Consider the following 22,674-nt stretch of genomic DNA (forward strand, 5'->3'; position numbering starts at 1 on the left):
TGCGGAATGTTGTGGATTTATTACAAAAAATGCTTCGTGGTACAGTAGTATTTTTTATTTTCATTTTTTTTTTACCCCCTCTGATGGCCATTTCCCGCGGGTGGCGGCGCGGAGCGTGTTGAATTGTTGAGGTCTTCATTCAAAACGCACGCGAGCCCGTGCGGCGCGGCGCTGAGGCTGGAGCGGCGCCCGCGCACCGTGGGCACGGCACCGCGCGCTGCAGTGGCGGTGGCGACGCGCGGAGGATTCAACCGGTGGCAGATCCGAGGTGACGGGGTGCGAGGAGCTCGCCCGGCCGGGGAACCGGAACACGAAGGGTGATCGCAGCTCGCGGCCCCGATCTGGATTTCATCTGAACTAGACTCGTTTGGTCCGCGCGTCAGTGGGGGGTTTTTTTTTTTTGTTTGTTTTTTTTTCCACGCACCGTGGACCAGTGGACCGGTGGGTTTACTGGGACTGGGGAGTGGTGTGGTGCGGTGGAATCCCCCCCATCCCCTCCATCCGTGAGGAGGATGCTGGTGGTGGGAGATGCCTGGAGACGCAGATGATGAGATTTGTAAGACAGCTCTGGAGCTGCTGTCGGACCTGTGCTCCAAGGGTGACGTGCAGAACACGCACTGCGTGGACTTCATCTACTACTTCAGGGACCTGGCCAGACCCAGACCCAGCGACTCAGGTGAGGAACGAGCACCGTTTTCCAACACACATGCATTCAGCATACTATGAGGCTGTTGGACCTTATCTTCATTATATTCCTAATTTGGGACAGCAATTCGAATAACTGGATATGGAAGCGCTTCATAGGCGTCATTGGATGCCTGTACTGTGAGAAAATGACGGTGAAAATAAATCCGGATAAACGTGGGAAATTCGAATAAAAATTCGAATTACCCATGTTAAAAGTGGTGAATAGTGGTGAAAAAAAAAAAGAAAAAGAATATGGTGGAACTGAATTACAAATCCGAACGGAAAATAAATCCAAATACATATATTGAATGAATATGGTGAGATTTTGTGGAAAATAAAACCAAAGAATATAGTGTAAAAGGAATTCAAATACAGTAGGTATGGTGAACCCCCCCCCCCCCGCCACCCCCCAAAAAAAAGAATAAAATGAGATCAAATATGAAAAAATTAAAAAAAATTATTGTGAAAATACATCCAAATAAATACATATGAAAATAATATATATATATTACGGAATATGGTGCAACCTTTCAAATTCATATTTGGAATGGCCCCTACCTTTTAGAACACATATGCATGTGCAAAGATGCATATATGATACTCTTTAAACTACATTTTTATGCAAGCTTTGTGTCTCTGCACCAGTCTTCCTTGAAGTTTCCATTTCCTTATCACCAACACCACGTGGTCTACATCGCTAAGAGAACATTTTTAAATACCAACACCCCAGAGAGAGGGAGGGTGGGGAGAGAGAGAGATGGGGGGGGGGGGGGCTAGAGAGAGAGAGAGAGAGAGAGAGAGAGAGAGAGAGAGAGAGATAAGGAAGCTTAAAATCATGCAGGTATCTCTTTTACCTCTTTCTCTTTCTATCCATCTATCTATCTATCTATCTGTCTATCTGTCTATCCGTCTGTCAGTCTGTCATTCTATCATTCTGTCAGTCTGTCAGTCTGCCAGTCTGTCTGACTGTCTATCTGTCTATTGTCTATCTATCCATCCATCTATCCATCAGCAATCAGGGAAATGTGAGCAGCTAAGAAGTGTCACCCTGCAGCGCTGACAAAATAAAAAGTAGATGAAAGAAAGAAAGAAAGAAAGAAAGAAAGAAAGAAAGAAAGAAAGAAAAGAACTCTAGAAGAGATATGACTGGGTCCAACTCCAAACAGTAGGTCACTGGCACAGATGTGACCCAGGGAAACAGGATCAGGACTGTGCAGGTGGAAGTGTGTGTGCATGTCTGTGTGTGTCTGTGTGTGTGTGTGTGTGTGTGTGTGTGTGTGTGTGGGGGGTGGATAATTAGTCACAGACTTCAGATCAATCACGTGCAACGTTATTTCTTCTGCGTCGGCTTCATTATTCTTTCATTTCTTCCACTTGTTGCAATGCAGTGAGTGTCATTACAGTATGTACAAACAGGAGCCTCACGCTGCTGGGTCAGTTGGTGCCGCAGGCCTCTGAACTCTACTTGCATTTTAATCACAGAATGTGGGAATAAACCCTGGATGTCCGTGTTGTTATAAGATAATAAAGTGCATTTCTCACATGTGCTGGCACTGCACCAGGTAAGGAATTCAAACTCTTCGGAAAGACTTGGAACTCAGGCGGGGGAACGCACGACGAGATAATCAAAGCCGATTTTGGGCTCGGTTTCCCCCTTCAAACAATCCTGAGCAAATTATTATATTTTAATAAATTATATTATTATCGTGCCGAGGTCACAGTCCATGTTCATGCCATCGCCATCACTTCATCCATTGCTTTTTTCATTTTGCCTTTTGGATTCTCTGTCAAAAAATTGTTTTCTTTATTACCGTATTTGTTTACCATCGTTGTTCACATTTGATTGCACAAGATTTCTGGTTGTCCCGGGACTCCAGTTGTCTCGCGTTGCCACACCTTGGTGTCAAATCCCGCGTGGCTTCGCAAGATTAGGACTCTGGTTGTTGGTGAAAGGACTCTGTTAGTGTGTGGTGTGCTGTTTGGGCTCTCCACACGCTATAGGAGCAAAACTGTTAAATGGCGTTAAAAATGAATGAATGTGTTTAAATCTGTTAATATTTGAAAAATCCTGCACTGTGGGTCAGGCATCAGCAGCGTCCTTCATGAGATTCATATTCATGCCGCTCACTCTTGTGTCGATTACATTACATGATGTCCATCGGTGTTAATGAGAAATCAGAGGCTGGGCGATATTGACATAATCAAAAATCACAATATTTGTTGATGAATACTTACATAACTCATACTTGGATGACATTTTGGGGGAAGGCTACCGGTTCTTTCATAAAATATTTGCATTTGCTCACAATAAATATTTAAGAAACTACCATAAACGCTCCATCTTCTCACGCTCCTACATCATGTAATATGACCCCCCACAGGCGTCCACGGTCTCAAAACCGCTCCTGTCTTGTTCCCACAGTGGGGTTTTTTTTTTTTTTTTTTCTCTGAAGGACGTTGGCAAATGGAAACATCAGATCCTAAATATTTCTTCTCTCGGCGCTTGGGGCGCCTCCTACTCTCCAGAACCTTCTGTGGTCTCTGGCTCTAAACTTAGTCTGCTTCAGTCTCTGTCAGTCCCACCAGGTGTCTATAGATTTTCTTTTTTTTCTCCCCCTCCTGGCAGCGCGAGGCAACCTGCCAGGCCAACTACGTGCTGGAGCACGATCGATGTTCTTGCGTCTCCGGGGCCTCCTCCCCCAGCCCGTCCAGATAGATCACTCTCCAAAAATCACAGCGAGAAATCCTCCAGCGTCCCAGCGCCAGAGCCGGCGTGGTCCGACCACAACGCGCCGTTTTTTTCACTTCTCCAGCGCCTCTTTTGTGTGGAAGTACTGGTTATTTCTCACAAATCATGGCATTTTTGTTGATTTTATGCCACTGTCAGAGCCCAGAACAGTGTAATAATACACGGCCCCCCTATGTCTAAATGCACAGGTTTATTGTTATTTTTCATGTATCTTTTATTGTATATTGGACAGTTTCTACATTCCTTTGATAGATATATAGATGGATGGGTGGATAGGGTGGATGGGAAGGTAGGTGGATGGATGGGTAGATAGATAGATAGATAGATAGATAGATAGATAGATAGATAGATAGATAGATAAATAGATAGATAGATAGATAGATAGATAGATAGATAGATAGATAGATAGATAGATAGATAGATAGATAGATAGATAGATAGATAGATAGATAGATAGATAGATAGATAGATAAATAGATAGATAGATACATACATACATACATAGATACATAGATAGATAAATACATACATAAATACATACATACATACATACATACATACATACATACATGGATGTGTGGTGGATGGATAGATTGTGACATCTCCAAATATTTGACCTAATGTGCGATCCATCCATATTGCGTCCACAGGCGCTTCCCAGATTCACGGCACATAATTTCAGATTCCACCAACAGGGCTTCGTTTTGATGGGTTGAAAGGCGTGTTTCACATTTTCAATGACAGCACTGAAAGCGCACTCCCTCTGCTTTATCTTTTTTTAAAGAAACGTGTGTTTATCGGGTTAGTCATACGGCGATGGCATCATCAAAGCGGCACTTGAAAGAGCAGAGCGTCTCCGGCTGGAGAAGGAGGTAGCGCTTTCAGAGGAACTTTTAACGTTGCCTCGCTAAATCAAAGGATTACGCTGTTTCTCCTCGCCTGACACCCCACGCTGTGTGTGTATGACACGTATGTGTGGTACGCATGTTGGATGGAGAAAAAAACAACGGCGTTGAGCGACCACGACACACTTTTCAAATGATATCACCCTTTGAATTCTGGGTATTTGCTTTCATCGAACAGAGAGCAGGAAGCTTACCCAACTTCAGAAGCTACTGAGATTCATGTTCTAACTTTGGAAAATGGGTTAGTGGTCTGTATTATCTGAATGTGTTTCTCCCATCATAACACAGCTTTTATCAAGCGTGCAAAAATCCTCCTTCCATGGATCATCATACACAATTTAAATAGCACTTACCGAGCGCTGAACTATGCAATGGATAATATAATAAGATATGCGTAAAAATTGTGATTTTATATTTATAGGGAGAAGTCCTCCATACTCTTTGGGGCAACCGAATATCTTCCTAAATTGTGCCCTATCCAGTAATCCCGAGTTCCATTAAACCTAATTCCATTCAAAGTCTTAATGTGACGCGAACATGACTCAAGCAAGCCTCTTGCATTATCACAGAGTCATTTGTGGAAAATAAATTCTGATTCTAATTCTGTGACGACTCCGCGAGCTTAGCGCATTTGGTTGGGCTGTCAAATATAGAGGGCCGTCAGAATGAATGAATACCTACCCACCATACATCGCGCTCGGGTATTGATGGGGAGAAGAAGCGAGGAAGCGCTTTCTTGTGCGAGAACGGAAAAGAGAATATGGAAATATGGCATCTGAATATGGCAATATCATTTACTGTGGCTCTCTGCTTATCATGGCGAGATGGGATCTGAGTATTTTCTATTTTTTTCGGCCTCCAGAGTGCAGATTTTGGGTCCAGGAAGCCTCAAACTGAATGGAAATCAATGGAAAATAAGAAACTTCTCCCTATCAATATAAAATCACTATTTTTCCTGCAAGACGTTAGGGTCTCAATATTTAGGTTTACTTTTTCTCATGGGTGTCTGCATTGTTAAATGATCGTTCCATAAATAAGACATGAAAGCTTATAGAGGGGCGTATTTGAGGGTTTGGTTGTCTTCAGCGACAGGCCATACAATTGCCGTCGCGCAAGGTGGGCGTGCCCCTTTCCTTCTTGTGACTGTCTGGTGGTTTCCCTCCCCACCTGCGCACAGCAAGGCTCCGCCCCGCCGTCCAAGTTTGAAAAAAAGTTCTGGCTCGGTTTCAGACAGTGCTCTGACCCTCCTAGTCACCCAATTCAGACACCAACGGATGACATCACAGGCGCCAAGTCCGTTTTGGGGCGTAGTTACCTGCACTGTGTAAATAGCGAAGCTCTTGGCAGGTTGGTTGTTATTGCGGCATCTGTTCTCTGTGTTAGTCGAGCCCAGTCCTGCTTTTGCCTCCCTCTACCATTGTTTACAGGGGCTATTTCCTTTATATAAAAAATGTTGTAAGATGGCAGACTTTCGGGTAAACGCCAGCCCCCAGCTGGAGGTGGGCCGCTTTTCACCTGGTATGGTGGCCAGCTCCGGTACTGCATCTCAACACCATGTCTTTCCCCATAGATACTCCAAAGAAAACAGAACTGTCTTTAACAAAGATACCTGGAAATCAGTACAAGCGTAGAAACTGCTCTTTAAAGTGTATCATTTGACGTAATTGAGGCCAAAAGTCGCCCAGAGCTTTGTGAAGCTCGTTTTTCTGCGTGTGATGTCATTACAGGGCACAAGCATTTACGCTTTGCTTTGGGAACGTGCAGGCTCCACTTTACAAATTTGGAAGGAGCAAAAAGGAAATGTAGATTAGCGGGGTGTGTTCATGCCAGTTCACGAACACGCTGCCAACATTGCCTAAATCTTAATTTAGGCAGGAAAATTATTCGAGGTGATTTGTCTAAATGACAACAGCAGGGAAATATGTCTCATCAAGGTCTATATGTAGGTACCTTTTTGACCAAGATATGGAATATGATCAAGATCTGATTCAAGATTCAAGATCCAAGAGGTTTATTTGTCACATACATATACATAAGTTCATACATATATGCAGTGAAATGTCTTTGCAATGCAGCGGGAGATTATGCACAATAGTTACTAAACGGAACACAATAGCTAACCTAATTCCTACCTCGCTAACTAACTGAAACTAAGTGATTCCTAAAACGTAATGCAGCTAGTGAATATAATAATATAAATAAAATAAAATAAAATAAAATGAAACTCAAAAAGATAATACAATGTGGAGGTACAAAATAGAAGGGAATAGAGTTATGTATATGGAATAGGCAATTTGTATATACAGATGTGTGCAGTAAAGTGCATGTGGAAAAAGTGAGTAGGGAGATATACAGTATAGTAAACAACAGTACGGCACCGCAAGATCTGTGGGACAAATGTGTCAAGTTGGTCTTTTGGAAATTCACCTGTTTGAACTTTTTATTGACTTCATTGGCGACATGACGGGCGTCAGCACAACTGATCTGTCCATTGCACGGATCAGGGAAGGGAACTGTCTTGGCGGAGATCTGCCGCTACAAAGCAATTTCTAGTTTATTCATACAGTATATATTCAAGCACGCACACTGAACTGCTGTATATGCTAATGTGTACTCTGGGAATTAGTGGAAGTGCTCAGCAATTCAAGTTTTTAAGATTGTTAATTATTTTTCCCAACATCCAATGATGGAAAAATAGCAATTTCATCAAAAGTAATATGATAGGATATGCTCATTGTATGAAGTTGATGTCAACCAAAGGATTAGTTGTGTTTCTCATTTTCCATAGAACTTCCATTGTGAATAGTTTGGATAACGCATAGCTGTGTTGTTGCATTCTAATCTATAAATTATAATGCCCCCCTTTTTTAAAGACGACTCTCTGGCTGGAATCATTAATCCAACACTTGTTCCGTGGAATCACTTATGTGACTGTGTGCGAAAGTGAGAGAGATGATTCAGAGAACTCTTTTTTTGACTGGTTTCCATCTCACACCTCTTTCCACGGCGGTAAAAAAGTGACATCTGTGCTGGTGTAAGGAAAGCACATTTAAATATCATTAACTCCAAGCATTTGTCTTCTTTTAGATTTCTATCTTTATCATGCGTTAGATTGATGGTTGATGCCTATCCCACATACATAACTCTATCTCCTTCTATTTTGTACCCCGACTTTGTATTAGGCTTTTGAGTCTTTAATTTTTATTTAATTTTATTTATATTATTCTATTCACTAACTGCATGACGTTTTAGGAATCACTTAGTTTCAGTTACTTAGCTAGGTAGGAATCGGGTTAGCTATTATGTTTAATTGTGCATAATCTCCGGGTGCGTTGTAAAGACATTTCACTGCATATATGTATGAACGTATGGATATGTATGTGACGAATAAACCTCTTGAATCTTGATCTTGAATCAAAACAGAACTTGAAGTGATCTAAACTTATATCTGCACAAAGATATTAGCACGAGCCACTTACTTTAGGTGTCCCAGGTTAGGCTGAAAGAGGTTCCAGGAATACATCCAAATCCACATACTCAGTTCTGAATGTCACTCTAGCATCAATTTAATGGACGCTTTGGAAGGCACAGGGTAGCATCTTAGAGGGTATTTTTGTCAGCCGAGAATATGACACAAAAAAATCACTTTCCTTGGCTGTCAATGACAAGGAGGCTGCAGCTTTTGCCAAAAGCCAATGTTGGCTGCAGGATGCACAGCCCACTGTAGGTTGGCACTGCAACAGCGTGAAAACAGGCAAACTAATCCCACTATATCCTGTTTTCCTGTCTTCTTTATCTCCCCAACAGATGTATCAGTGAGCCTCTTGTCGCTGGTGGTGACAGCCTGTGGCTTGGCATTGTTTGGGGTGTCCCTGTTTGTCTCCTGGAAGCTCTGCTGGATACCATGGCGGGAGCGTGGACTTTCTCCCGGCACCAAGGAGCCCCAAGGGCACATCAATCCCGTCATGGCCCCGCCATTACCCTCCCAGAATCCACCGCGACAGCCAGTCTACACTGCCGTGGACCCCCCTGCACACAACCACCCTGAGCCAACCCACTGCCCCATTGCCAGAGAGCCCACCCCCGTGGCATCAGTGGTGTCCGTGGAAGTGCCGGTGACACCTGTCTCGCCGCCGCCGGTGGTCATGCCAACGCCGGAGGCAGCTATGAAGATCAGTCACACTTCTCCAGACATTCCCCTCGATGCCCAGAGCAAAAGCCGCGAGAATGGCGTTCAAAGTAATCCCCGTATGCAGAGGCAGACAACCGAACCGCCACCCTCCGGGCGCTCAATGTCTGAAATTGGGTTAGTAACATATTGTTGTTACAGAAATTTATATTTCTCTGCAGCTGTGGTAACAGCTTTTTTCCCCCAGCTATCATTCATCCTCAGTTATTTGCAGCCTTGCTGTGTTCTGTCAAACATTTTCTTTGCAATTGTGATTACTTACAAACTGCACGCCGGTCTATTATCTCCTGCAGATTCATGTCTTGTTTCACAGAGCACATTAATGTTGTATGTTGACGTTTTTTATATTTATATTTTTTCCTTCTGGCCAACACAGGCAAGGTTCCATCCGCAGACACATGAACCTCTCCAACCCAGATTTCAACATGGCCCAGTTCCAGAGGCAGGATTCTTTGACTGGAATGGGGCTGGGTCTTGGACGCCTCAAACCCGAGCTCTACAAGCAGCGCTCACTGGAGGGCGACGACGGCGGCCGGAGAGGAGGGGGCTGCGGCCGCCTCCATTTTATCCTCAGATTTGACTGTGACCTTGAACAGCTCATCGTCAAGATCCACAAGGCCGAGGACCTCCCAGCCAAGGACTTCTCCGGGACCTCCGACCCTTACGTGAAGATCTACCTGTTGCCCGATCGCATGACAAAGCATCAGACCAAGGTGCACCGTAAGACGCTGAACCCCGTGTTCGACGAGGTCTTCCTGTTTCCTGTTGCCTATTCTGAATTGCCTACACGTAAACTGCACTTCAGCGTCTATGACTTTGACCGATTTTCCCGGCACGACATCATCGGCCAAGTGGTGGTGGACAACTTCCTGGATCTGGTGGACTTCCCGAGGGAAACAAAACTCTGCCTGGAAATCCAGTACGTTTCCACGGTGAGTTAATCACAAACAGAATTTCCGAAGCCGGAGTAACTGAAAACGGTGGTTTAGGTTCTAAAGGTTTAGTTGACGCACCTAGGAGTTTTCTTAAATTCTTTATGGTAGGAGAAGAAAGAGTTTATTGCCGGACTGCTCAGTGAGTTGAGCCGTCTTGGGGAATGAGGGAGGAATTAATTGGTGCGTTTGCTGGACAGCTCTTACTTTGTAAGGGGGATTTACTTCTGATGACTTTGCTCCGTCTCAGCCAAGCGCCAAGGTCCTTTAGCCGGGAGCAAAGAACCATTGATCGATGCCCTGGCGTACTCCCTGATCAATAATTCTGCCTGGGGACTCCAGCTACCCTGCAGTTAGGCTTGCGTAGTCTAGAAATATTCTGCAGGCAAACTCAAACTAAACTCATTACATTGCACTTATAGCAAGAAGCGCGATAAACCGAGATTTATTCGTACTTCGTCGAACCCGCCTTGAAGAGGTTTGTAGCATGTATCGATGGCTTTTCTTATTTTGAGAAGAGTTGGGTTTGGCCGATTATTGGATGATTCCTTGGGCCGTCCCTCTTGTCGGAGAAAAAAAAAAAATCTCCCGCTGTCAATCTGTTTGCGGAGACAAACAGCCGCCTAGCTCCGTTCCAGATTGCCTCCTGATGAACGCGGTGGCTTGCCGGCCAGGGGGAGCGCACGACTTGTTTGTACAACGAAACATGAAGCCACCATTTGGAAGTTCATTTATATGTATTTCCATCTGCTCAGACGGCGCTCACAGAGTTCGCTCTTTTCCCACCGCTGCCATCTAGACAGGCCTGTGGCGTACATTGCTACCGACGCTCCTGAGAAATAATCACGTTTTTCCCGATGAAGACGGGAAAATTCTCTTCTCCGACATCTCTGACAGACTATGGCAATTTTTGCTGCTTTTATACGTCATAGCGGTTTTTTTAATATATATTATTCGGAAAATACTCAGAAGTTGGGATTTTTCATGATTTCTCCTCTGGTCTGCAATAAAGCCGGCGGAACCCTGATGAAAACTACAACCGACCCGCCCGCCCGGTAGAGAAATACAAGACACATCTGCGTGGCTGGATGAGGCTCATCATGTGACATTGCTGTAGTTGTTTTTCTTGAGGGTCACAGTGATGAGGAACAGGCAGACGATGACTTCTACTTTACAGCACAGACCGCCGTGCAATCAAATGATAAATCATCTTCGGTGGCACTTCTTTTTTTGATGGCCTTCATAAGGACCCAGGACGATTATCTGTGGTTTAGGGGGGGAGAGCAGAAGATAGAATCGGTGAAATTTGCTGGTTGATGCCAGCTTTTGGAGACTCAGAAAATAAGCTATTTACTCAACTTTCTCCAGGGACCAACCATTAAACGACGAGGTTCAATCTACGGTAATGAGGCCAAGAATACAGTAAAAAAAAATAGAAAAGTAATACACATCTTCTTCCGAAACAAAATAAGACATTGAGACGGAATGTTGATTTGATTTGATAAGTGTATGCCTAGTTTAAAGGCTGCCACTTGGTAAAATTGTCCACATCAACTTTTTGTCTCTCCCCGAGCCCACGTCTTTTTCTTTCTTTTGCCAAATGTCAGAACATTGCAAGATTCAAGATCCAAGATTCAAGAGGTTTATTTGTCACGTACATATACATACTTCCATACATATATGCAGTGAAATGTCAATGCAATGCACCCGGTGATTATGCACAATATGTTCTAGACTGAACACAAAAGCTACCTAATTTCTACCTGACTGACTAACTGAAACCAATCGATTCCTAAAACGTAATGCAGTAAGTAAATAGAATAATATAGAATAAAATAAAATAAAATAACTCAAAAGTAGAAGTAGAAATAAAGGAAATAGACTAATGGATATGGGATAAGCTATTATGAATGCAGTTGAGAGCATTCGATCGTTTGTTTCAGTGCGTCTTTGCGGACGATATTTCGCCGCGACTGATCACCATTGACATGGTCAAAAATTACTTTCCCATCATTATTGATCAGAAACTGCTGGTTCATTCCAGTCCTGGGAAATTATGGACGCGAGATCAATGAAGTAGTCGATATATATAACGTACCAACTGTATAATAATGATGATCAACAATAAGGACTATTTAGCGCAGTTTAACAGCTTTACATTACATGCACCCTGTATTTCGGGTTTCCAGTTGACCTCACGTGACCTGGGTTTTTTCACGCTCAATAATCCACCTGACATTTAAGGATTATTCTGTTTAAATCCACCGGCTTGTTCTCCTCTGCACCGGAAAGTGTTTCCTTTTAACCATTCGCGTCCATGTTAATATTATTATTCACTGATCAAAGGATTATTGCAAAATGCTGTTTAACAGGAAATAATCGAATCTTTGTGATAACATATACCCCTCCATATCGCTCCTATTTCAGCTGCCACACATTCTCCATTCATCGTCTCCTCCTGGTGTTTATCTGTTTATTCAGTCACCCTTTATTGTACTACCTCGTTCGATATTCCTGTTTTGTCTTTTTTTTTTTTTTTTTTTTCAGTATTAATCTTGTTCCATCACGTCAAACAAGCTTAACAAATTAAAAGTTTATTTTGTCTCAAGTGCTGCAAGGAACAATATAATTATTTTTTTTTATTTAACCACCAGAGCTACATTAAAAGCTATTTTGGCCAAGAGTAAATCCTACATTTAACTGAAAGAGCCGACTCTGTGCTGGATTCATCCCACAGCATTAAGACATGCCAACATCTTGAAAGATAATTCTATATGCTGTTTACCTGTGCTTTGCAGACCTGGTTGCAGGAATAAGCAGGATAAGTAAGAAAGTAAGTTCACCAGAGCACAGTGCTCCACCCGGCCATGTTGTTTTCCTCCTAATTTTACTGCTGCTTAATTACCAGGCATTACTCTTTGTGATTCTCAATTATTCATCATGCATTTAAAAGATTATTCATCAAGACGATAGGGGGGGGGGGGGGGGGGGGACGACGCTCTCTCTCTCTGTCTCGGTAATAATAATAATAATAATACAACAACAACAACAACACACAGACTGTTATGAGCTTGTCCCAGCCACTCTGGGGAACACACACACACACACACACGCACGCACACACACACACACACACACACACACACACACACACACACACACACACACACACAAACACACAAACACACACAGGTTTTTAGAATTTACAACAATATTTACGATTTACGACAATCTGAGGACCTTGGATTGGATTCTGGATGGGATTTTACACAGGTTATACTGAAAAAAAATGCCATAAATTAATGAATATTTTGCTCCAAAAGACCACGGCGGGGAAGGCATCTGATTAACATGACATGCAGGGCGTATGATGAATCAAAAAAAGCAATAAAATGGAATAAGAAATGTGACAGCTGAACTGGCAAAACAACAAAAACCGTCTCAGTAAGACCTGGGTTTCCATCAGAGCTTCTTTAACAACCTGCAGTGTTTTAGTTCTCACTTCCTGTGAAACCACGGCTCTCCCTCTCATCTTTATGCGCCTGTCATTTTATATTTTACTGTCTTTGTAACACACAAATCAGACGCACAAACACACGCAGGCATGCACGCACGCACTCATACACACACACACACACACACACACACAACCTGCTTCTTTAATTGATACCTCTTTGATATTGTATTTAAAAGTAAAACTACAAGGATGCCACATGATGAATCACACCATTGTAAAGTTTGCGTAGTTTACTCCATCAGATGTTTGGTCTATTTTGGTTTGACAATTTGCTTGTGGATGTTTCTGGGAATGCAGTTGCTACCAATGGCATACATCTGTCACACCCGCGTATTTGTAGTGACATTCATGAAGAAAGAACGTCGAAAGAAAGAAAAGAAAGAAAGAAATTCAAAAGTCACAAAAGATGTCCAGCAAATATAAATAGACATAAATTTGCTGGCCATGTAGTTCAGCAATGCAATTTTGGCGCGTGACCTAAAATAACCAGCGCACAGCATTTTGGTCAAATGCGGAGGAGAGCCAGTGCAGGCAACTGAGCTTGAGAAACAGAAATGTAAAATGAAAACAACCAGAACCTTTCCCTCCTCCAGTCCTCTCTTCCTGCATCGTTGTGCTCTCCCAATATGAGACAAAAGCTGTTTCAAGAAGTAGCTCAGAAAATGGGATTAAATTGCTCATCCATTTGATCCATTCAGTATTACTGTGTGCCCTTGAGGCTTCCATTCACTGGAGGCGAAGAAGACGGGTTCTCTGCAAGGGAATGTCTCAATGGAAGTGAATGAAAGTCCAGATGCGCACACACACACACACACACACACACACACACACACACACACACGCACACACACACGCGCACACACACGCGCACACACACACACACACACACACACACACACACACACACACACACACAGACAGACAGACAGATATACTACTGTATATACTCACTGAGCACTTTATTTGTAACAGCTGTACACCTATTTATTCATGCAATTATCTAATCAGTCAAACATGTGGCACCAGTGCAATACATAACATCATGCAGACAGTGGTCAGCAGCTCTGGTTAATGTTCACATCGACCATGAGAATGGGGGAAAAGTGTGATCTCAGTGTTTTCGACTGTGGCGTGATTGTTGGTGCCAGACGGGCTGGTTTGAGTTTTTTCCTCTAACGGCTGATCTCCCGGGATTGTCACGCTCAGCAGCCTCCAGAGTTTGCTCTAGAATCGTGCGAAAAACCAAAATCATCCAGTGGGCGGCAGTTCTGCGGGCGGAAATGCCTTGTTGAAGAGAGAGGTCAACGGAGAATGGCCAGACTGGATGGAGCTGACAGAAAGGCTACGGTAACTCAGCTAACCACTCTGTACCAATGTGGGGAGCGGAAAAACATCTCAGAATGCACAACAGATCGGAGCTTGAGGCGGATAGGCTACAACAGCAGAAGACCACGTCCGGTTCCACTTCTGTTCCAAGAACAGAAGGTTGAAGCTGCAATGGGCGCAGGCTCACCAAACCTGGACAGTTGAAGCCTGGACAAAAACGTAGCCGAGTCTGATGAACCTCGATTTCTGCTGAGGCACACAGATGGTAGGGTCAGAATTTGGCGCCACCAGCATGGACCCAACCTGCCTTCTGTCATCAAGCTGGTGGCGCTGGTGTAATGGTGTGGGGATTTTTTTCTTGGCACACTTTGGGCCCGCTAATACCAATCAATCTTCGCTTGAATGCCACAGCCTAGTTGAGTATTGTTGCTGACAATGTGCATCCCTTCATGGCCACAATCTACCCATCTTCTCATGGCTACTTCCAGCATCATAATCCACTGTGTCACAAAGCAAAAGTCGTCTGAGACTGGTTTCACGAACATGACAATGAGTTTAATGTTCCTCAGTGCCTTCCCAGAATCCAATAGAGCACCTTCGGGATGTGATAGAAGCGCAGCATGAATAGTGTTCCTAATAAAGTGTTCAGTGAGTATATCTCACAGTCCAACAACTTTGACACAATGGCTCAATAAATTTGCTGTTATATTCCCCTGGATGTAATAGGTGCAAACTGCATGAATTTGTTTTTTATACACTGGAAGGAATTGTAAAATGAAAAAAGTGTATATATATATATATATATATATATATATATATATATATATATACTTTTTTATCGTTTATAACAACAATTAATGATTTAATTATATATATAATAATAATTATTATTATTATTGTTAATATAATTAAATCATTCATTAATATTTAATTTTTTCGTGGCAGACAAAGGGGCGTGGTCAAGCACCGACTGCGGACGAAAGCACGCTGCCCTTTCCCGCAGCAGCCAAGCTGCCTTGAATCTGCCCAGTCAGTGTTTTGTCTGTCTTGCAGAGGGGATCGGTGCACGGAGTCGTCAGCAATCCGGCAGTGGAGTGCCATTCCTCCTGCGCCCATGATGATCATTAGCAACCTCGCTATTATAATAATCATCATTCTGTTATTTATACTTGTGGCCAGCGTTCCTTATTGTTGAAGGTGGCAATAAAAACTCTCGCCATGTTGGCGCGCCACGGCCAGAAAGACTCCGTCTCCCTCCCTAAACCCTAACCTGTGGGCAGAGACCCCCACATTTTTGTTTATTTTTATTCTTCCTTTTCAAATGTATTTGTATTATTTCTAATTTTATATATTTTCTTTTCTCTAATTAGTTTTCCACTGAACAAGTTTAGTCCGGTGCTTTTTACCTGCAGCTTTACCATTCTCTAATGTGGATTTTGTTCGTCTTCCTTCACATTATCCATTCATCGCCCTTCACCGAACCTTCTCTCTCTATCTACTCCACTGCCTTGCTTTAAAGCAGGGCATCCATCTCCTCGGACACAAAATAATTGTCTCTAACCCTTTAAGATAGGAGAGATGATTACAAAGCCTGATGCCGTTCGGCGTGGGGCCGTGAAGAGCGCCGTTTGTACGACTAATTGGAGACCCCTTAAGAGCCTGCAGGTGTAAATCATGTGAACGAGTGTGACCCCGCCATGCAGGCCTTCCCATTAAGTTTGTCTCAGTGGTGCCTTTAGCGTGCCCGATTACTAGATGATTACATTGTTTGGTCCTTCCGGGGTTCCTTCTTTAGCTGTATGGTTTCCACACTCGGATAATTTAAAGCCAGAGGATATTAAGTCAACAATGAATATAATTGTCAAACCTAACAACGCACCGTGAGCTACTGTACTGTCGAGAGTTAAACTGCGTGAAATCCTCTGTGAGGTACTTTGGCGGTGTGCACAGTTTATCCGGGGGTTCTCACCACCTCCATTGAGTTATTTTCAGAACAGGTGATAATTCCATTTTTTTTTTTTTTCTTTTTATTTCTATGACAGATGTGGTCTTCCTACCCTGTGAAATAACACACTCCATTATTAGAACATGTGATACAAGGGAGCTTTCCTCACCTTGGCTGAACACTGTAAGACTGATGATGTACAGTGCAACGTGCCAGACGACGCGTTCAGCATCATACTGTATATCATGAGCTACAGTAAACCCAAACCTAATGATATGTGTTGTTGTTGGTGTCTTCCAGGATAATGTGGATCTTGGAGATCTGATGTTCTCCCTCTGCTACCTGCCGACTGCGGGCAGGTTGACCATCACTATGATAAAGGCTCGTAATCTCAAAGCTATGGATATCACCGGAGCCTCCGGTAAATGAAATAAACCAAACAACTTCATGCCTGTCTCCCTTTCCAAAATACTGACAATGAATTCTCCCTCCACCTTCCTCCCAGATCCCTACGTGAAGGTTTCGCTGATGTGTGAAGGGCGCAGGTTGAAGAAGAGGAAGACGTCGACGAAGAGGAACACCCTGAACCCTGTCTACAATGAAGCCATTGTCTTCGACGTTCCTCCTGAGAACATCGACCAGATCAGCCTGCTCATCGCAGTGATGGACTACGACCGGTAAGACACTCCAACTTCACCCTGTCGGGGGCTTATTTCGCGATAATGACCTGCTTGCTGCTCATTACACGGCTAGTTACTCAATAAATTAATATTATTAGACATCATTTTGATGTGAAAGGATTTCATACCTAGTATGCCTAGTTTAAGAGCTCCCGCTGAGAAAAGTAGTGCACAGCAGTGTTGCTGAGCTGATGTAACTGATTGGACATTAACGTTAATAGTGAAACAAGACATGCTGAATGGGATATTGGGGATTTTGATAATTTTCCGTTTTTATATTTAATAAGAAGATAGGAGATAAGAAGGACTTGAAAGCAGGTGGAGAAGTTATCGATTACAGATCAGCTGTCATTATTTTGAATTAACTGACTCGAAGCATGTATTTTTCTTTTTTGCAATAAACCATGGTTTTGTCGTAAAGTCTTTCTCCTGTGCCTAAAGCGTCGGCCATAATGAGGTGATCGGAGTGTGTCGGGTGGGCAGCGACGCAGAGAGCCTCGGCCGAGACCACTGGGGTGAAATGCTCACGTACCCCAGGAAGCCCGTCGCCCACTGGCACCCACTCGTAGAGGTGAGGTCAAAGGGCGGAAAAAGGGTCGTGTGCCTTTTACATGCAATGCGGTATAATTTGTTAGAGCTTTATGCAAGGCACGGTTACTTCAATCCCACGTTAAATGCCCTTATATACTGACCACTATGTATGGATTGAGAGCAATTCTGAATCCCAGTTCTTAAGTGGGGACAAGGGCTCAGGAGGTAGATTGCCTGTTCGATCCCCGGCTCATCCTGGTAGCGTGCTGTTGTGTCCTTGAGCAATACACTTAACCCCCTAACAGCTCCCTGGGCGCCGCTATATGGCAGCCCACTGCTCCAAGATAAGTCAGTTACTAGGATGGTAAAATCCATTACTCTAATAAACAGAATAGACTGACTGACATACTATACGTTTTGGGCCATTAGAGCATAATCATTTACATTATGATCCATTATTCCCCATTAGAGACATCTGTCATGCATCTCTTTGAATAATATCTGCACATATCTGCGAAGCTTTGTATTCGATTTTTGTTTTTGGGGTATTCTCTGTCGTCGGTTCCCCTTTTAACCTGGTATCAGACGGGTATCCGATGCCTTGACGTTGGTCCATCCCTAATTATTTCTGACTGGAGTGCTGCACTATTTCTCCATCACACCTGAGAGTATAAATAGTGTTGGCGGTGGAGAGGTAGGGAAAATAAAGAAGCGGAATTGTGACAGGAGAAGAGAGCGATGCTGGCTGCGGAGTTAAAGTATAGTGTGTGTGAGCGGAGCACTCAACCTGGAGTAATGGCTTTATCGCGAGTGTGCCTCAGAGGTACGAGCCTGTCGAAGGAAATGCGAAGGGAGCGATGGAGTGGTACAGGGTAATAGAAGAGCCATATAATCAAGGAAATTAAGCACTTTGTTTCGGATTTTCCTGGGGGCATTGCTGTTGTTTTTAATACTTGTTTCATCAGTGGGAGTTTACATGTATGTATTCAAAGTGAAAATGCATCAGTTTAAATGTTGTTCTGTCTAGCACGGAACAAAAGTGGGATACTGGTTTGGCTTTTTCATGCTCATAGTCACGAAGATTAATATATTGAATTGAAGAATAGGGATATAGGGTATATGTGTATTTCACTCAGTATGAATGTCATTCATAGATAATGTAATGTGTATAAAAATCAGCATTTCTTTATGATAAACTGTAGGTATAACTTGCATGCACGCCTTGCTGAAAATTTTGAATGTACCGATCAGCCAGTGCGGTAAACATTTCCATGGTAACAGCAAGCTCCACCAATCAGAGACGTCGCTGGTACACTTAGAGTTATGGGTTGTGTAGTACTTCTCCTTTACATCGCAAATAAAAATTGTATACTTTATCCCTATTCTCGTCCAACCTCGAATTGAATAGATAATAGAATTTAATAGAATATTCAATAGATACATTTTCGTGACTATGAGCACGAAAAAGCAAAACCAGTATCCCAGAATGAAATTTAAACCCATGCATTTTAAATTTGAATACATCCATGCCCCCCTCCATGCATCGGTTTAAACGTTGTTCAGTCCAGCACGAAAATAGTCATGGAAAATCTCCCAGTTGAAATGCATTGGTTTACATTTTGTTCTGTGTAGTCACTAAAAAAAGACATGGACATGATTCAATAGATACATTTTTCGTGACTATGAGCACGAAAAAGTGTGATACTGGGTTGTTTATTTACCTTTACCAGATTGTGTTGAGGGAGTTCTCTATGGGCGTGCACTTTGGACAACGACATAATCGGTATCGTCGTCCAAAATCCTTCTGCTTTTCAGAAAGATCTAAGTCTAAATTGAGGTTTTCTGGGGTAACGTTTGGATATTGGGTTGCTTTGGTAGTTCTTCTGGGACTACATCTTAATTTGTACAACTGTATATTTGCATATTTGAGGTGACATTTCCAAACTTCTGTGCTTGATGTTCCTCTGCAGTACCAAGGAAACGCCGGCAGCAGCCAGGGAGGTTCATGCAATTCGCTGAAGACGCCTCCCTCTCCGTAGCCTTCACCCGTGGTTGATCCAGGAGCCCTCCTCCCCAGCGGAGAGGGAAATACACCCCAACATCCAACCCAATCAACCAAATTGGACAATAAGCTCTGCGAGTGCAGATGTGTGGTCCTCACAGATGTTAAGGGTACGAGAGACGCGTGTCTTTGGCTCTGCTTCTCAGAGAGCTTTGCATGGAAGGCTGGATCGGTTTAGTTGCATGTTGAGTGACCAAAACAATTGATGTTTTTTTGGGGGTTTTTTTTGTTGTTTTTTTTGTTTTATAAACTTCTGTTCCATAGAACGGTATTTCAAAATCTGGCAAATACAGTAATAACAATAGCGACCTTTTCCCACTCTGTTCTCAGCCTGAGTTTGTAGTCACTGTTTTTCTACTCTGTCTTGCTACTTGTTTTAATGGGGCTTGTCCGTGTTGCAGTGTGTGTTATGACCAGCTGAATGGCCACTTTTCGGTGCTGAATTGGTGCATGAGGTCATGGTTTGATGGGATTCCTTCTCTTCGTCTGTTTGTTTTCCGCTCCTGTTCCCAGAGCGGAATGTGAAGTTCTGTCGATTGATCATGACGTGCAGTGGAGATTCCTTTCTGGACTTTGTGTCTGTGAGTAAAATATTTCAAATAATATCAATAAATATTATTGTGATAGAGTAACACGACGATGTCACCGATCGCCAATTCAGATTGTGTGAATCACCCTTCGATGCACAAACAGGTTGGTTTCTTTATTTTTACCTAAAGGGACGTATATACCGGATGATTTTTATTTATCTCAGAAGGAAAAAAAAAAGATTCACTAATCTACCCTCTGTGGTGCGAGGGTTGGGGAGAGAGTTGTGGAAATGATGTAATGTTTGTTTGTGAGAAAAACAAATAAATGGAAATTAAATAAAAAATAGTTTTGAAACTACTGTTAGTGTTGAGAGCTGTTACTTTATTGTTTCTGCTGTTAAAATGTTCCATATTACAAAAAGCTACCACCTTATAATTCCCGCTCATCAATAAAGCATTAACAAGCCATCATTAATTAGTTGTGTTTGCTTACTTTTAATGATGTCAGGAGGACTTCATCAATAACACAATGTGTTGAAAAAAAAAAAAAAAAGTCTCATACTTTTAATGATGATGATTATTTTTGATTAATTCTTATTAATTCCGTATTAAATTAAGTCAATTAGAACATAGCTGGATCAAGATATAAATGTAAATACTATTCGAATAAATGATTTAATTAATACAATAATTTTTGTAAGTCTGGTGACATTGACAAAAAATATGTTGTCCACTAGTCTGCTGTCAACAGTGCTAACTAGTGGTTATAGTCGTCGACTAGTTGACTAACTGGTGAAACCCCCACTGCTATTCATATCTTATAGATCTTCCTGCAGCTTTACCCAATTTAAAGCTGTTCCTCATTACTAAAGTTTTCATAACTTAACCATATGCATATAAATGCATATGCATATGCATTTATATTCGTTTACCATATGCATATATAACATATATAACATGAATTTGGTTCATTTCAATAGTTTAGGTTGAGGCAAATTAACCTTAATCCACATTTCCATGTGCATAACATTTTTCATGCTAATGTATTTGGATGACAACTAAAATCCTGTGATTCATGAACAACCGCTGTACTGGTGTGGATAGTGCCTGTGTTGAAGGACCCACTCCAGATGAATAATGCAGGATTGATTAGCCTGCAGAGTGGAGCGCTATAACCACGACCTGGTCTACTTCCATAGCTGCTCATTTTACCAGCGGGTGTAGATATGCTCACGGATTTAAATACTAAATGAGGAGTCGCTCATTAAGCTCTGGTTAAGGGCCCGAGCGCGTGACAGGCTGATAGCAGGTAGTCGTGATGAAAGGTTCAACTCGTTTTTGAAGATTCGGTTTCACGAGTCACTCAGTAAAAAAAACAAAAAACCGTTGTTCCTTTCCCCCCCCGACTCTGTTTTCCCTTTTGACTAACGGATGGCGAGACTGGGAGTTGTGAATCAAAGTTGTTGAAGTTGTCAATTAAATTCTAACAAGAATCTGTTTAAGTGTTTTGAAATTATGCAATTAGGCAGAAGAATGCAAACTGTGCGTACCGATTCAAAATGGTTGAATGCAAAGTGTAAATCAGTCACAGTCAATATGAATTACGGCAAATGTCTCGCCTTTTTTTTTCCCCCCACATTAATTCTAATCCTGTGTAATTATTTTCGGTTTTAGAGTCGGAAGATTTTCTCTCTCGCCCACCCGCTGAATAAAAAAGTCAAGGTTGCTTGTTTGGGCGCGTTGCTCTTTTCGTTCACCAATCCAGATTTGAGTCGCAGCCGAATTTGCGTCTGGCCACACTCACCGAGTCAGTGGCCAAGTCAGGAACGAAACAAACGAGCAAACAAACAAACAGCTCTTCTGACGGAGTGACTCCCGATGACAGAGTAATTGATTTATTCACAAATGACGACTCGTTTGCGAATCGTCTCGCATCACTACTGACACCAATCCCTCCAGGTCTGCAGGTTATTAATGTGTAGCACTCCGACAATGTCCCTTTGGAAAAGTAAGGACAGTTTTTTACGTGCAAGGGTCCACATGCACGGCGAAAACAACTGCAGCCAGCCGACGTGGCTTTTACTCGCTCTGACCGAGCAATTATCGACGGCTTATGATGTGGATAGGAGCTAAACCAGCGGACCTGCGCACGCTGCTTCCCCGTCTCTCAGTCTCCCGCCTAGATTTGCGGTAATGCAGATTTAAAAGGCTTTGACGACCGACACCATCACATTTTCATTCTCCTCTCTATTTTTTATTTTTTTTTACGAGCGTACAACTTGATCCACCACAGAGGCCACGGGAGGAGAAACAGGGTCCTGTGCTGAGGGGTTTTGATGATGATGATGATGATGATGATGATGATGCTGAGTCCTAATCAACATCACGGCTGAAACAACCGCCTTCAGGAAGCTTCTGGGAACGGGGTTTGGTGACAGGATGGGGACAAGGTTCTTTGAATATGGGAAATTGAAATTCCTGAGTTCTGGCTCAGGATGGACCCTACTGGACCATCGTGAACTGAAAATTCATATTGAAATCTTCCTCTCCTCTGTGTGGTTCGACACCTCTCACTTTGAACTGAATGGATCGAAAATCTTGTTGCCGTCGCAGAATTCCTA

General features: G+C 42.8%; 1 protein-coding gene across 1 annotated transcript; it reads left to right on the top strand.

Annotated features, from left to right (window-relative positions):
* Positions 1-519: 519 nt before the first annotated feature.
* Positions 520-19,500, top strand: syt9a (synaptotagmin IXa; the record flags this gene model as incomplete). Its single annotated transcript, XM_079997025.1, has 7 exons — positions 520-676; positions 8,149-8,647; positions 8,907-9,462; positions 16,551-16,671; positions 16,756-16,927; positions 17,372-17,501; positions 19,432-19,500. The coding sequence occupies exons 1-7, from the start codon at positions 529-531 to the stop codon at positions 19,498-19,500; spliced, it is 1,695 nt and encodes a 564-aa protein (XP_079853151.1). The 5' UTR covers positions 520-528.
* Between the last annotated feature and the right edge of the window lie 3,174 nt (positions 19,501-22,674).

The sequence above is a fragment of the Zeus faber genome, assembly GCF_960531495.2.
Source record: "Zeus faber genome assembly, chromosome: 3".
In the NCBI taxonomy this organism is placed as follows: Eukaryota; Metazoa; Chordata; class Actinopteri; order Zeiformes; family Zeidae; genus Zeus; species Zeus faber.